The 12,834-nt window shown below is 42.6% G+C and overlaps 1 protein-coding gene across 4 annotated transcripts in view; it reads left to right on the forward strand.

Moving 5' to 3' along the window:
* Positions 1-12,834, forward strand: part of RASGEF1A (RasGEF domain family member 1A) — a 159,678-nt gene that overhangs the window by 108,547 nt on the left and 38,297 nt on the right. For 2 of the 4 annotated variants that reach the window (XM_050712056.1, XM_035542817.1), the window contains exon 2: positions 797-911. In XM_050712056.1, coding sequence (XP_050568013.1) covers positions 870-911 — 42 coding nt within the window. In that variant the 5' untranslated portion in view covers positions 797-869. Of the gene's footprint in view, positions 1-796; positions 912-1,930; positions 2,166-11,861; positions 12,199-12,834 lie in introns of those variants that run through there. The other 2 variants (XM_035542826.2, XM_050712055.1) reach the window with 2 other exon arrangements.

Here is a 12,834-nt window from a genome sequence, read left to right on the forward strand (position 1 = left end):
TCAGCAACAATGGATTTCCTGTAGAGAAGAAAAAAAAAAAAAAAAAAAAAGAATAAGAAAACCCAAGTCCTACTAAAAGCCTATGGGACTCTGCTCCAAAATTGGCCTGTGGCAAATTATCTCTGAATACTGTGTACTCAAATTTGGATTCTCTTCAGTACATTTTATCTTAGGTGTCAAGAGAATGGTTGCCAGTTTCTTTGTATCTTTATTTTTATGTCACATTGAAGACAGTTTAGTAGATATTAAAAATATATAGTTAATGATTTACCCATCATTCTGATGAGATATGATTGTGTTGTCACTTCCCTTTGTGCTGCCATAGTACTTCTCAAGAAGAAAGATTTATAATTCTTCTATCACCATAACCATGCTAAGGAACAGAATTTTAAATTCCAAAGCTTTTATTAAACACTTTTCAGCACATACTTTTATAACCAGTCAATTTAACAATGTAAATATTATTGATATTATTCTAGATAATGTTTTTCAAGGACTATTACAAGACTAGGGTGTTTTGTTGGTGGTGTTTTGTTTTGTTTTTCAGGGGCGGTGGGAGGCATTATTTTTACCCCAAACATGCTCCCAATTCCTTTCCTATTTCTCTTCACCTAGCATCTGAAATTTTGCCTTTATCCCTTTTTTTGCTATACCAGAATTTGTGCTATTTCCTCCTTCTTATGAACCTCACCTCTTTAAAGCTACACGTCAGATCTTATTCTGGTTCTAGAATGCATTTTCAGTTTAAAATAACAGTCTGTTCTGAATAGTAATCCATTGCACCCCTCATTTTAAGGGGAAGGAGGCAAGACACATGACAAAAATCATAGAGTGAAATAGCTGGAAGTCCACCCACTGGGAAAGGCTGGATGGCAGAACCACTGTGCAATGCTGCTGTAAAGAAATGCAAAGTAAGTATTATTTTACTTCTTATGATTTTTATGTAAAAGTTTCTTTCATATGTGAAAGCACTAGCGTAGGCTAATTTCTAGTTAGAGACTTATTTTGTTCAGAAATCATATCGGGCAGTCTTATACTTCAATAATTCCATCCAATTCCATAAATTATGCCATCCTCTTCAGCAATCGCCTTTGGACCTTCTTCCTCATTTCCTATGACAATTTCCCAGTTTCCCCATTTTCCTTATTTCTACATACTTATTTCTATATCTCTATACAAAATCCAACACAAATAAAAAACAACAACAAAGCCAATAGCATGCCATCATTAACTACAAACTAGCACCACCTATATAGAAAATTATTTTTGCTATTTTCTGCTTTGCCTCTTCTTGCAATAATTCACAATGTGGACATATATGTATACAGAGAATTCATTCTTTGTTATTATTTTATTTAGCAAAGATGCAATACCATGCAGGAAACCCATTCAGGTTTCCATCAAAGTACATCTAGTATTGTTTCTGCATGATTTAACTGAGCTTCTGAAAAGTACTGGGCATACTGCAGATATTACTGGGCAAAAATTAAGTACAAAGAATGGTCAACTGAAAATTGATTTTGAAAAAAAAAAAATCCCAACAAGCTTAATTCTAGAGTGTTGGTTCCTAGCTGCCAGATTTCCATGGGAAATACTGCAACTAATTGCCAGATAGATGTGTAGGAATTTTGTGTGTTCCCCCTAAAGACAATCAAATTGAAACATCTCGGAAATGTTGCTCTAAAATCACACCAAACCAAACCAAAGCCAGAGAGATTCTAGCAGCAATGATATTAGCAGTGGGCCAAACAGAAATTCCTGCCCCAAACCTTCTTCCTCTCCTTGACCACACTGATACTCTGCCCTACCCAGCATATGAACTCCTACGGACCTATGTGCAGGGCAGATAGTAGAGCAGCTGTGCCTTGGCTGGAGTTCAAGGGAGGCTGAGGCCAGCGTGGAAGTTCCCAGCCCAGCTATCACCAGCTGCAGCACATGACACCTACGTAGTGGAAGGCCGGGGCCGTCAGAGTTTCCTCTCACGCGCAACCCTCAGCAGCACTTTCAGTTTTCCTGGGGTATAACTGGCATGGAAACCACAGCACCCACCACAGCCAGCACGCTCTGCCTGAGCGCAGAGGGGACACGGAGCGGCGGCACGGCAGGGAGGGCCTCGGGCACCAGCAGAGGCCCAGCTGTGAGCAGAGATGCTCCTGCAGACCCCGGTAAGTTTGGCACAGTGCTCCTCTTACAGGGGACGCACACGTCTCTGGGAAAATGAGGGTGGGAGCAGATCCTGCTCCTGCAGTGATGACAGCAAGTTCTTGGGCAGCTAGCTGTGCATGCAAGTGTTTAATACGATGGTACAGGGAAAGCATGTTTAAAAATGTGATGCAGTTTGTATATTCACTGGTGGTTCTGTGTGTTACATCATGCTTGAATCGTATGTAATCACAGAATGATTCAGGTCGGAAGGGACCCTTGGTGAAGGGAGTCTGTAAGGATTATGTGGCATTGGCTTTGTGCAATACTGTTGTGGAAAAATGGAAACAGTGGTTGATATTTCGTGCTACTGCGGTACATGAGTATTTCTTCCTCTTGCTGCCAGTGTGGGATACCAGAAAAGACACAGGAGTGGTGTGAACAGACGTTCACCAAGTGCGGTGGGTCAGAATTGGGCGGGCAGGTTTGAAGCCAGGCAGTACTTCAAGGGGTGTTCAGCTCCCAGGGTTGCTTCAATTTACCTTTGGGGGTCCACCCATCCCAGACCCGGAGCATCAACCAGCAGGTTTCAGATATTCAAGTCAGAGTTAAGTATGTTGGGGCAAAGACTTCATTCTCAGTCCCACTTTTTCCTCTGGTTAATTAATTAAACAAATGAAGAGCAATAACAAGCAACAAAGTAATCCTTCTGTTAGATACTACAATCGAATAAATATTTTCCTTAAGACCAAAATGTAGCAGGTTTTCATACAATAAAATGAAAACAATTAGAAAGTGAGAGCTCTTATTTTCAGATGTGAGAATTACCATCCCCAGAAGATGTTGTTTCAGGGGGTGTTTGCAGTGCAACTTCTGCTAGACCAAAAATGCTATCCTAGTGCTTTACAAGGGGATGGTTCTGCTGCAGCCAGCAAAGTCCCACGTGGAGTTTCTCAGTCCGGTGAATTTAAGCTTTAAGTGGATTGGTAGGGACCTGATGCACATAAGCCATGCAATCCCTTGAGAAACGATTTTCAAATTAACTAATAAGATATTGGACTGCTTATAGCTTATTAGAGAGAAACAGTGAGCAGCAATACTAATAGCTACTATGCCTGGGATTTAAGAGCTGGATTTAGCTGTCACGTCCATAATTCTTATTGCACTGGTTGTGTAAAGGAGTAGGTGAGAGGAGGGTTTAGTTTCATATTAAGGAAAGTAAAAAGGCTCTACAGCAACGTAATTGCAGGATTAGTAAAAAGTATAAGGCAGCTTTGCTCCACTATTTACACATCAAGGCAATTTATGGAAATCCTCACACAGAAAACTTTAGTAATTGAAAATAAGAGTAAGCTGTTTCTGAATCTCAAGTTAAAGGGCAAGCAATATTATTTTTCATGTTAAAATATAATGCGTAGAGAAGAACGGTAAATTTTCACAAGATACTTTAAAGGTCATCTCCCCAAGGGAAAAGAATAAGATATGAGAGCTTCTTGACCAACAGTAATTGCTATGATAGTAATCGATCTGTAAGCCTGTAGATATCGAAATTACAAGTTCACAAGATTTCTGCACGAGACCATTTTAACACTAATTGCCCCTCATCCTGCAGTGGAAAGTTAAGGCCAAAGGGACAGAGCAACCAAACACCTTGAGAATAACCTGGTACAGGAGCATCACAGTATATGGACAACATGTAAGAACAGAGAAACCATAAAGACAACAGACAACATGAGTCAAAATAGGAAGGGGCTCGGCAGACCCAGCAGGGCAGAGATACTAGGCTGATTAGAAATGGGGGTAGAAATGGTCAGATTTGATAACAATATATAAAACCCTAAGCACAGAGAGTGAGGTTATCATAAAAACAATCTTTAGCAAAGCCATCATCTCAAAACTAGAAAAGCACAAGATTTTGAGATTGCACACTAGAATGCATCACTGAAGATGACCAAGGTAGCAAAGGGAAGAAACCAGGCAGCTAAATTTATGAGCAACTGGTGGAACAAGTAATCTAATTGCATGTGATAGCAAAAAGAGGCAATTCACAATAAAATAGAGCCATTACAGAGGACCAAAGTTACAGTGCTCTGCCTGGAATACATATGAGGCCAGTGACTACTGCTTTCTAATTCATGAAGCCAATTTCAGAACCTTACCACCTCTTCTAATACAGATGACATGTTAGAGGAGCTGAAAGATTAATAAAAACATAAACTGTTCACATGAAAATGAGGGTTATTAAAACAGCTATTTGATGTTTGAGGCGTAAGTAAGGAAACCTTTAGTTTCAACCTTTACCTGCGATCTAAATGGAGATGGATTACCCTTTTGTGACAAAGCCATCCTTGCACAAGCCCTTGCACAACTTCTCTCCTATCCTAAGGAGGCACAGATCAACCTCGCTGTCACATCCCATTAAGAGCAGAGCTGATAAAATGCGCTGGGATTCCAAGGTGACACAGCTGCTTTCGTTACATTTGTCACAATATTGATTAGATTAGGTCTGAAGCCCATCTTTGGCCTGCTGCTGACCCATCGCATCTCTAGGGAAATTCTGTGGAGTGGGAAACAGAATTGAAAACTACTACAACAACAGAGATGTTCAAGATGGTTACAGCTCATGGGACTGACATCGGTGTGACAAGTGCTGATTTTTACTAACTATGCATCCTAATCCATTAATCCCCAACTAGACAACTAAATATTATGTTAGCATCCCTTTCACAGTAGTTAGCTTTTGGGAGCTTAATAGCATCAGAATGACACATTAAATATTTTTCCTTCATTCACTGGAGTAAATATTAATAACAGTGCTGCCTCGCTCATTTTACCCACCAACCTTTAAAAAAGCAAATAAAAAGCACTAGGTGCTCTCTCTGTGGAGCTTTATAGCGTATCATTTGTCTTCTGCAGGATGTTCAGTTGTAGATATTACACTGCACACAGCATAGCTGGTGATGTTTCAGCTTGGAGAATTGTGCAACTGAGCTGTGCGGCACCCAGTTAAGCCCAGCAGCACACAGCTAAGCACCCTTACGTCTGTTCTCATGTTTTCAACAGGCTTTACTTACTGCCATTAAATATTTCTAATGTAACACACACCCTTTCATTGATGTAGCCTTTGTATGTGGCAGATTTGACAGTTCAGAAGGCACAAAGGACTACTTTGAATTGCTAAATATGCTTCATGTTTTAGACAGCATGGATACCAGAGAGAGATTTTTTATTTTTCCTTTTTAAGCATGAGATCATTTTTTCTTCCCTTTCACATGGGGACTACCCTTATAAATACCATCAGCAGACACGTCTGAACTACAAAGAGCCTGAGCAATAAGTTCAGTAAATGTCATCCCTTTTCCCCACGCCTTTACCTCCCACATGTAACATCCACTCCTCTGACAGCACCACGATGGTTTCGTTTTTCCTTTCTTCCAAGCATTCCCTTCTCATGATCTTCATACCGCTGTACAAAATACCGCAGCTAAACAGTTGGCACCCTGTAAGTAAAATAAACATTCCTATCTGCAGCGGGGAAATTGCAGTACACCCGTCATGCTCTGTAACAGAGTCTGAGACTAGCTGAGAGACAGCCTGCTGTGGACCACCACTGTCCAGAGCGACTTCCGCACACTCTGAAGGATGCAGCAACATGAAGCAGACCAAGCATTGTGCACTGTTATGTTTAACATAACAGGGTGTTACAGCTAGATCCTGCATTTATTTTATTTCCATGGGGGGGGGGGGGGGGAAGGGGGGGAGAGAAAAAAAAAGAAACCTGGGATTTTCCTCTACATAAAACTTTGCAATCTCAATGTACCTGTGACAGTACATGTTTCAGGTTGCTATTTTGATCCTTTTCAAAACTGTTAAACTTTCTTCAAAATTAAGTCCAAGAAATTGTTTTGCCCTGTTCTTAACCTGGTCGTACTTTTTTTTCACTCAGAAAGAAGGAGCATAACTTTTCTTAATAAAATCCTAGATTTTTTTTATATTAATATTAAATTAATATTAAATCTTCAAGAAGCTCAAACAACTGCTTTGCAGAATCTTGCCTGTTATTACTGTGCTGACCTCAATTAAGATTCTGTGAAAGCCTTCACAACCTCAAACTATGGTTTGCACCCTAAGAATATGAAAGAACCAAACTTCTAAGAATTGCCTGGTGACAGATAGGGGCTCAATTTTTTCCACTTTAAGGGCTGAAAACTTTGCAGGGTGGTTTCAGCCAGAATTAGAGTTTTCCTGAAAAGGGTACAGGTTATGTCCCAAAGAAATACGTTCGGAAGATCCTCTCCTGAATTGTCAGACAATATTCTCTAATTATACTAAACGTGTTCCACTTACACCTTTGCTCTCACTTTTAAACAAAAGCAGTAAAGCAGCCGCACCCCTTAAAAGTTATACATCAAAAATTTTCTGAGTGTAGACCAAAAGGAAAGTGACCGTCCCTTGATACAGTACATAATTTTAACATTCTTTTTTTGTTGTACGTTTTAAACAGTCATTTATTTTTATGCAGAATAGATCCACAATCTAAGAGGACATTGTCTTGAAACTCTTCGTTCAAATTGACATGGGAAGCACCTTTCTCTCCTCTGAGAAAGAAACAGGCTGATGTGTGGGTGGAGAGAAGAAGTTCTGACAAGGTTTAAATGGCCTACTTCGTCATCCTCTTTTCCGCATCCGCTCCTTACACACAATCCTTCCCCAGCTCATCCATCTCTCCTGCCGTTCCCCTCACAGCATGTTCCCCTCTCCCTGCCTCATCCTCTTCTCCATGCTAACCTGGACACGCTGTCTTGTGTCCCATTCTTAATTCCATTCCTTCCCTATCAGTCTCTGGCCCCCTCATCACCACCGCTGGGTCTGGTTACGAGAGCAGGATCTATCCCCACCCACTCCTTGCCCACCCCTCTGCTGGTCTGTGTGGGCAGGTCAGGCTGGAACCACGCACTCAGCCTTGACAGAGCTGCTCCTGCCAGTTGGGGGTCTGCATCCCAGGAATGAGAAATGTTAGTTGAAGGCAGACTGATGGCTTTTGCAGTTTGGGTTTGTAGATCACAGACTACACCAGAAATGGACTTGACGTAGTTGGTTCTGTTTGACAGTTTCTAACGGGGCTTTCCACTACAATAACAGAAAGCTAAGGCACCCTACAACTCAGCTGGCACTCCGCTGCATCAATTTGCTACTAGCATACTTCAGAAGGAAGCCAGAAAAAGAGGGTGGAGATGCAAAAAGCAATGTCATTCTTCTGGACTACAAGCAGCTCGCTTGTGTGGGGTGCCCTCCTCTCCCCAGTGACCATTTCTGCTGCACACAGTCCAAGGTGTAAACATGTCCCTGGCCCACGCTCCCTTCTCACCTGCAGAGAGAGCTTGCAAGTCAAGCTTAAAGAGTACAGCAGAGCACATGAAAAGAAGTGTGCAGGAACCCACTTCTTTGAAAGTGCTTACACTTTGGAGGATGAAAGAGGCTTGAAATCTCCAGAGTTCCAGCCTCACGGGCACTAAAAAAAATCCCTTGAAAAGAAAAGAAACAGGAGAAGAGAAGAAAAAGTGCACATCTCTGTATTTAGAAGTTCATATATTTAAAGTCTCTTGAGGAAGGAAATAGGTTAGGAAACTGACAGCGAAAAATACCAGATTTGAAATGCTGAAAATAAATCTGATTTTCTGATACAAGTTTTAATTCTTTTTAAAATGAGAAACAGGCCTTAAAATGTAATAAAAACAATTCACAAAACACAAACCCAATACGATTTAGCCACCAAAGGGCAAAAAGTTAGGAAAACACATGCTAGGAATAGTCTGGCCAAAATTTAATTTGCTTTCAGAGACTACATGCTCATCATCAACAACGGGCATCCCATTACTGTTCCTGCCACCAAGCAATAACGGGAATGAATGCCGCTCATTTTTTATGCAAGACACAGATGGCCTTATAGTGCAGAGCAACTGAAGCTTTAACCTTGTAACGCAAGTCTCTCGGTAACACGTACAATCATTTTAGCCAAACTGGATTTTTTGAGAATAATCTGGAAGAACAGCCATAATGCATCTTGGATAGCATTATTTATCTCATGTGCTGACGATGCCTGCAGAGATAGTGCTGAGTAACACGTACGGATCACTTTGATATTTATTTGCAATGAGAAGAGCAAGTCCGTGCTGCTTGCAGGGAGGGGGCAGTTGGGACAGGGAAGCAGCAGCCTCACACGTTTCATCCTGAAGGCCTTCAGGGAAGCGTAAGGATGCACAGTAAATAAATAGCTGATGTTTAAAGAACAGACTAGAAGCAACTAAAACTTTGCCTCCTGCAAAACAATAGCATAATTAATGGTTCAGGAATTATATTAGAGTGCAATGGCTTTTTCTGTAGACTAATGACACCCAGAAGAAAAGAGTCTCTGCTTTGAATGAGAACATCAAATTTGATTTGTGCAGCCTAAACAAATAAATAATGATCTCTTAATTTAGATAAATCTCTACAAAAACAGAATCCTCGCATTTTAATTGCGGATGAGACAGTATAAAGTAAACAAAGAAGTTGGGCAGTCCTCGAGCATATGAAAGAAGTGGAGAATCTGCACGAGGCAGACCTCTTGGGTAATCAGTCATGGCAAATTGACAGGCATTGCATCTGCTTGGCATCTTCCAGCATCGTGACTCAGAACCGCACTGTGAAAGCCGCTCGCAGCTCCTTTCTTAAGGGGCGGTTTGCAGTGAAGGGAAGGGCGACTTGTCAGCAGGCCGAGGGCAGGACTTAGAGCTTCAATTACTGCTGGACAAAGATAACATCTCAGAGACTTTCTGGGTATCAGAGCTTGCCCTAGCCACTTGGTACTTCCTCAGCACGCAGCAACAACCTGACGACCACGTCTGTTCTCAGGGAGCTGAGGCCAGCAGAGGGGAAGGCAACAGAGGCCACAAGCAGGCGCACCCCAGGACGTGAGGGTCCTGCGGCCTCCAGGCCTGGCCTCACTCGTGGCCCCGTGCCCCTGCAGCAGTGAGCCCAGCTCTCACTGTGTGCTCACTTAGCGGCTCTGTTCAGCACCACGGTCACTGGCGAATGCCCTGACCCCTGACTCGTTGACCTCTGCAGCAGCAGAACAGAAGGCAAAGGCTGGCAGAGCCCAAGTTTTAGATTGGGTTAAGCAAGGACCCTCCTGTATGGCAGTACGACACCTTGCAGAGCTGTTCCTGTGAATAAACACAGGCCTTTCCCCCCTGAAGATCCCTGTTAGCCTTTTCTCAAATTTAGGAGTAATAAAAAAGCAAGCAGGTAACTGATCCAACACACCCATATATAATTCAAAGGATAACCTGAAAATCCAGAGCAGCCCACATGGCAGTAAAAGAGTTTTAATCAATTCTAAAAGAGTGAGAATATAGAATAGAGATAACAGTAACATTTAGTTCAGTTTCTACTGGACAGAATTTAAAAGAGCCTGAACCCTTTTCCCTTAGAAAACTGAAATAGGAGAACAAGTTTTAACCACACTTCTGTGAACCGCTGGGGGTCAGGGATCCTTGAGACACACCAGTGCTGTTTTAGTTACCATAAGGAGCTTCGGCTGTGCCTAGGAGTTTTGTTCTTCATGGCGAGATAACTGGAAAAACCCTGAGAAAAGCACAACACTGCACTGTCAGGGCCTGAAAAACCTCTGCACTTTCAGAGGCAGGAAGCAAAGACAGACTGCAAAATGGTTGATGAATGCTGGGATGAAAGCTGGGGTTTGGGAAGCAAGAGGCAGCGGGTCAAAGGCCAGGGCCACCCATGCTCTCCTTCCACCCCGTGCGCTGTCCCTGCTGGCTCTGCCCACACACCAGGCTGGGGCTGCCGGCTGCCACAGTGATGCCAGCCAGGGGTGGGCACTCGCGGCCTCAGCACCTTGCTTGGAGTACAGGGGAACAGCAAGTCTATTTCAATGTGCTGGCAGTGCCAAGAGAGGAGTTTTATGCATCGTGTTTTGCAAAGGGCAGCGTATAGGCGGAGAGCGAGGCCGGGCGGCTGAGGGGCACACAGTCCCCAGGGAGGCAGGCGGCGGCAGCGGCAGGCCGCAGCTCACTCCTTCGGTTTGAAAGGACGGCAGGGAGTGAAAGGGCATTCTTTTACACAAATACCAGGCAGAGAAAGGTCCTGCAAGCAACTCAAACCCTGGTTGTGAGCACTCACAAGAGCTATTTAAATTAGCAAGCAGTCAGCACCCACAGGAATTAACACCACAGGCGCAGAAGCTCAGATGCACACCCTCTAGATGTTCTTTTCTACCAGGGAAATATTCACTGCATGCAGCTTGTTTTGACAAGTTATCTGTTTTTAATTCAAGAATTCTAGGTACTAAGATTTTCACTTTCAGTTACTCTGTCCTCAAGGTGTACGTACTATTAACATAAAATAACAAATACAGCTCAACAATCAAAATATTATTTCCTCTTTCTTACGTATTATGACTTTTTCCTCCTCACTCCACCAGGGAAACAAATGGAAAGTTATTCACTATAACACCAGAAAAAGTTAACTTGGAGTGGGATGGGTCTAAAGACCAACAGAAGCCTGAATTTGGCCATTCACCATAGCTGCTTGCATATTATAAGAACTAAATTGTCTGATGTCAAGGCACTATCAAAACCTAAGTTGATAGTCAGCTACACCCAGTCTATAGAGCACGCGTTCCTCATCAATTCACATTCCCACATACAAAGCATCTTCCTGCATACTTGTTGCAAGCAAAGTCATTTACATTTGCATGTGACCATAACAGCAGCGCTAACAAAACTCTGGTCCCCAGGCTAAGGTATTATTTATGAGATCATCCACCGAATAACAGCTGGGTACTTGCTCCTTGCATCTTGGGACCCAGCCAACAGAAGTTACACATGATGCCTTTCCTCACCGATTTGTCCTCTCATTGACAGTAACAGTTCCTTTAACATTACAGACATAGTTTAGACACAGTCATAGTAAAAATATACGTATATGTTTTGAAATCCTGACAAAGACTGCGTTTCCATTTCTGACAACACGTGACAATATATATAATTGCTGATGTGGTGGGGTGCTGAGGTCAGATTAATATTTATGATTAAGAATTAGTGGGGGGGAAAAATCAGCTAATAAATCCCCCCAAACCAAGCAGGTATCGTGATTCATTTAAGTTGAAACATGTTAGGCTAATGAGGTATTTACCAAACCAGGGCAAAGTTTCAGGAGCTAAGGATGATTTTTAGGTGGCAAAATAGCTTGGACCAAAAGAGACAACAGCAGCTCTTCCGTTTGGAGCTTTGCATTTCATTTTTCAGGGTTCATTCTAACCCCTAAAAACTCAAAACAAAACTCCTTGGGTGTGGACTGAAACAAGAGGTTTGAGTGAAAAGACCGGGCGGAAACCACTGAGCCTGAGAGCCAAAACAAGCGCTTGGACCTGTGCTGTGCACACGCCTGACGAGCCTGACGCAAACATTCATTTTCCTTGTCTGTAATTCTAAGCCCAACTAATTTACCCTAAGAGCTTTCACTGTAACCAAGGGTCTGGGGGCCAGGGACAGGAGGGAATTAACCTGAAGTGGCACCTCCTAATGAGCAAATAAAGATCAGAAACCTTGGGATCTACTTGCGCAAGAGCAGGGAAATTACCTTTGAGCGTTTGATTTTCAAGAGATGAAGGAGAGAAAGAGAGAAACGGAACTGTGGCCACAGGGGGGAAATTTATGAGAAATGCAAGTTGTGTGGTTGAGGCAGCCTCAGGGACCGCTGAAAGGTTTCAGAAGGTGGACAGACTCCTTTCTCATTAATGAAGGGGCCCTGAGTCTGGATCCACTGAGCTCTCTGCGAGTGGAGGGCTATTCAGCAATCTCCTTTGATTGAAAGCGTGAGCCTGCTGCTCGAGAGCTCCTGGAAGCTTTCCTTTTAATGAGGAGCTGGGGGAAGGGGGGGCGATGGCCAGAGGAGGGGAAGGAAAAGACGGGTAGCAAAAGCGCTGGTAGCTGGACATGGGACTTGAAAGGATTTGCAGGACGGGCCTCTGGGGGAAGGTTAAAAACTGACAAGGTAAGTGATGCCTTGCCCAGGCTGACTTTTTACTTGCTGTTCACTGAAAACTTCTCTGCATCTTCGATCCACCCTCAGCCTCCTACTTTCTCATAGTTTTATCAAATCAGTTATTCTGCTAGCACTGAACTTAAAAAGAGAAAAATGCTGATTTTCAGATTTTGCCTAGTTGATATAAGCTATTTGAGTAATGTTTAAATATATACATATATAAATAAAATCCTGATCATCTTCACTGCTGCAAGAGGGAACATGCAGCTTGCTGTTCTGACTTGTGCACAGCCGTGAGCTCTCATCAGACTTTGTGTGGGCTTGAAATGCTCTTTTAGTCCTCTGCAGCTGAAAGCTGAACACACATTATCACTAAAAAGGATATGAAAGATGGTGCTGGGACATTTGCCATAAATATACAGGAATGCTCCTCAAAGCAATGAGGAATGTGAACAGATTAGTAGCTACCGCAGTTCTCAGGATTGTAATGCCAGATAGCTGTTTCTGTTAAAGGTTACAATTTTATATTAAAAAATTACAAAAAACACTTGAAATAAATTCACACCTGTTGCATGTGTCCATGATATTTACTTGCTTGTAAGTGAGCTGCAACAGAGCAACGTGTTTAAGCACTGATGTGTACTT

The sequence above is a fragment of the Cygnus atratus genome, chromosome 7, assembly GCF_013377495.2.
Source record: "Cygnus atratus isolate AKBS03 ecotype Queensland, Australia chromosome 7, CAtr_DNAZoo_HiC_assembly, whole genome shotgun sequence".
Taxonomy (NCBI): Eukaryota; Metazoa; Chordata; class Aves; order Anseriformes; family Anatidae; genus Cygnus; species Cygnus atratus.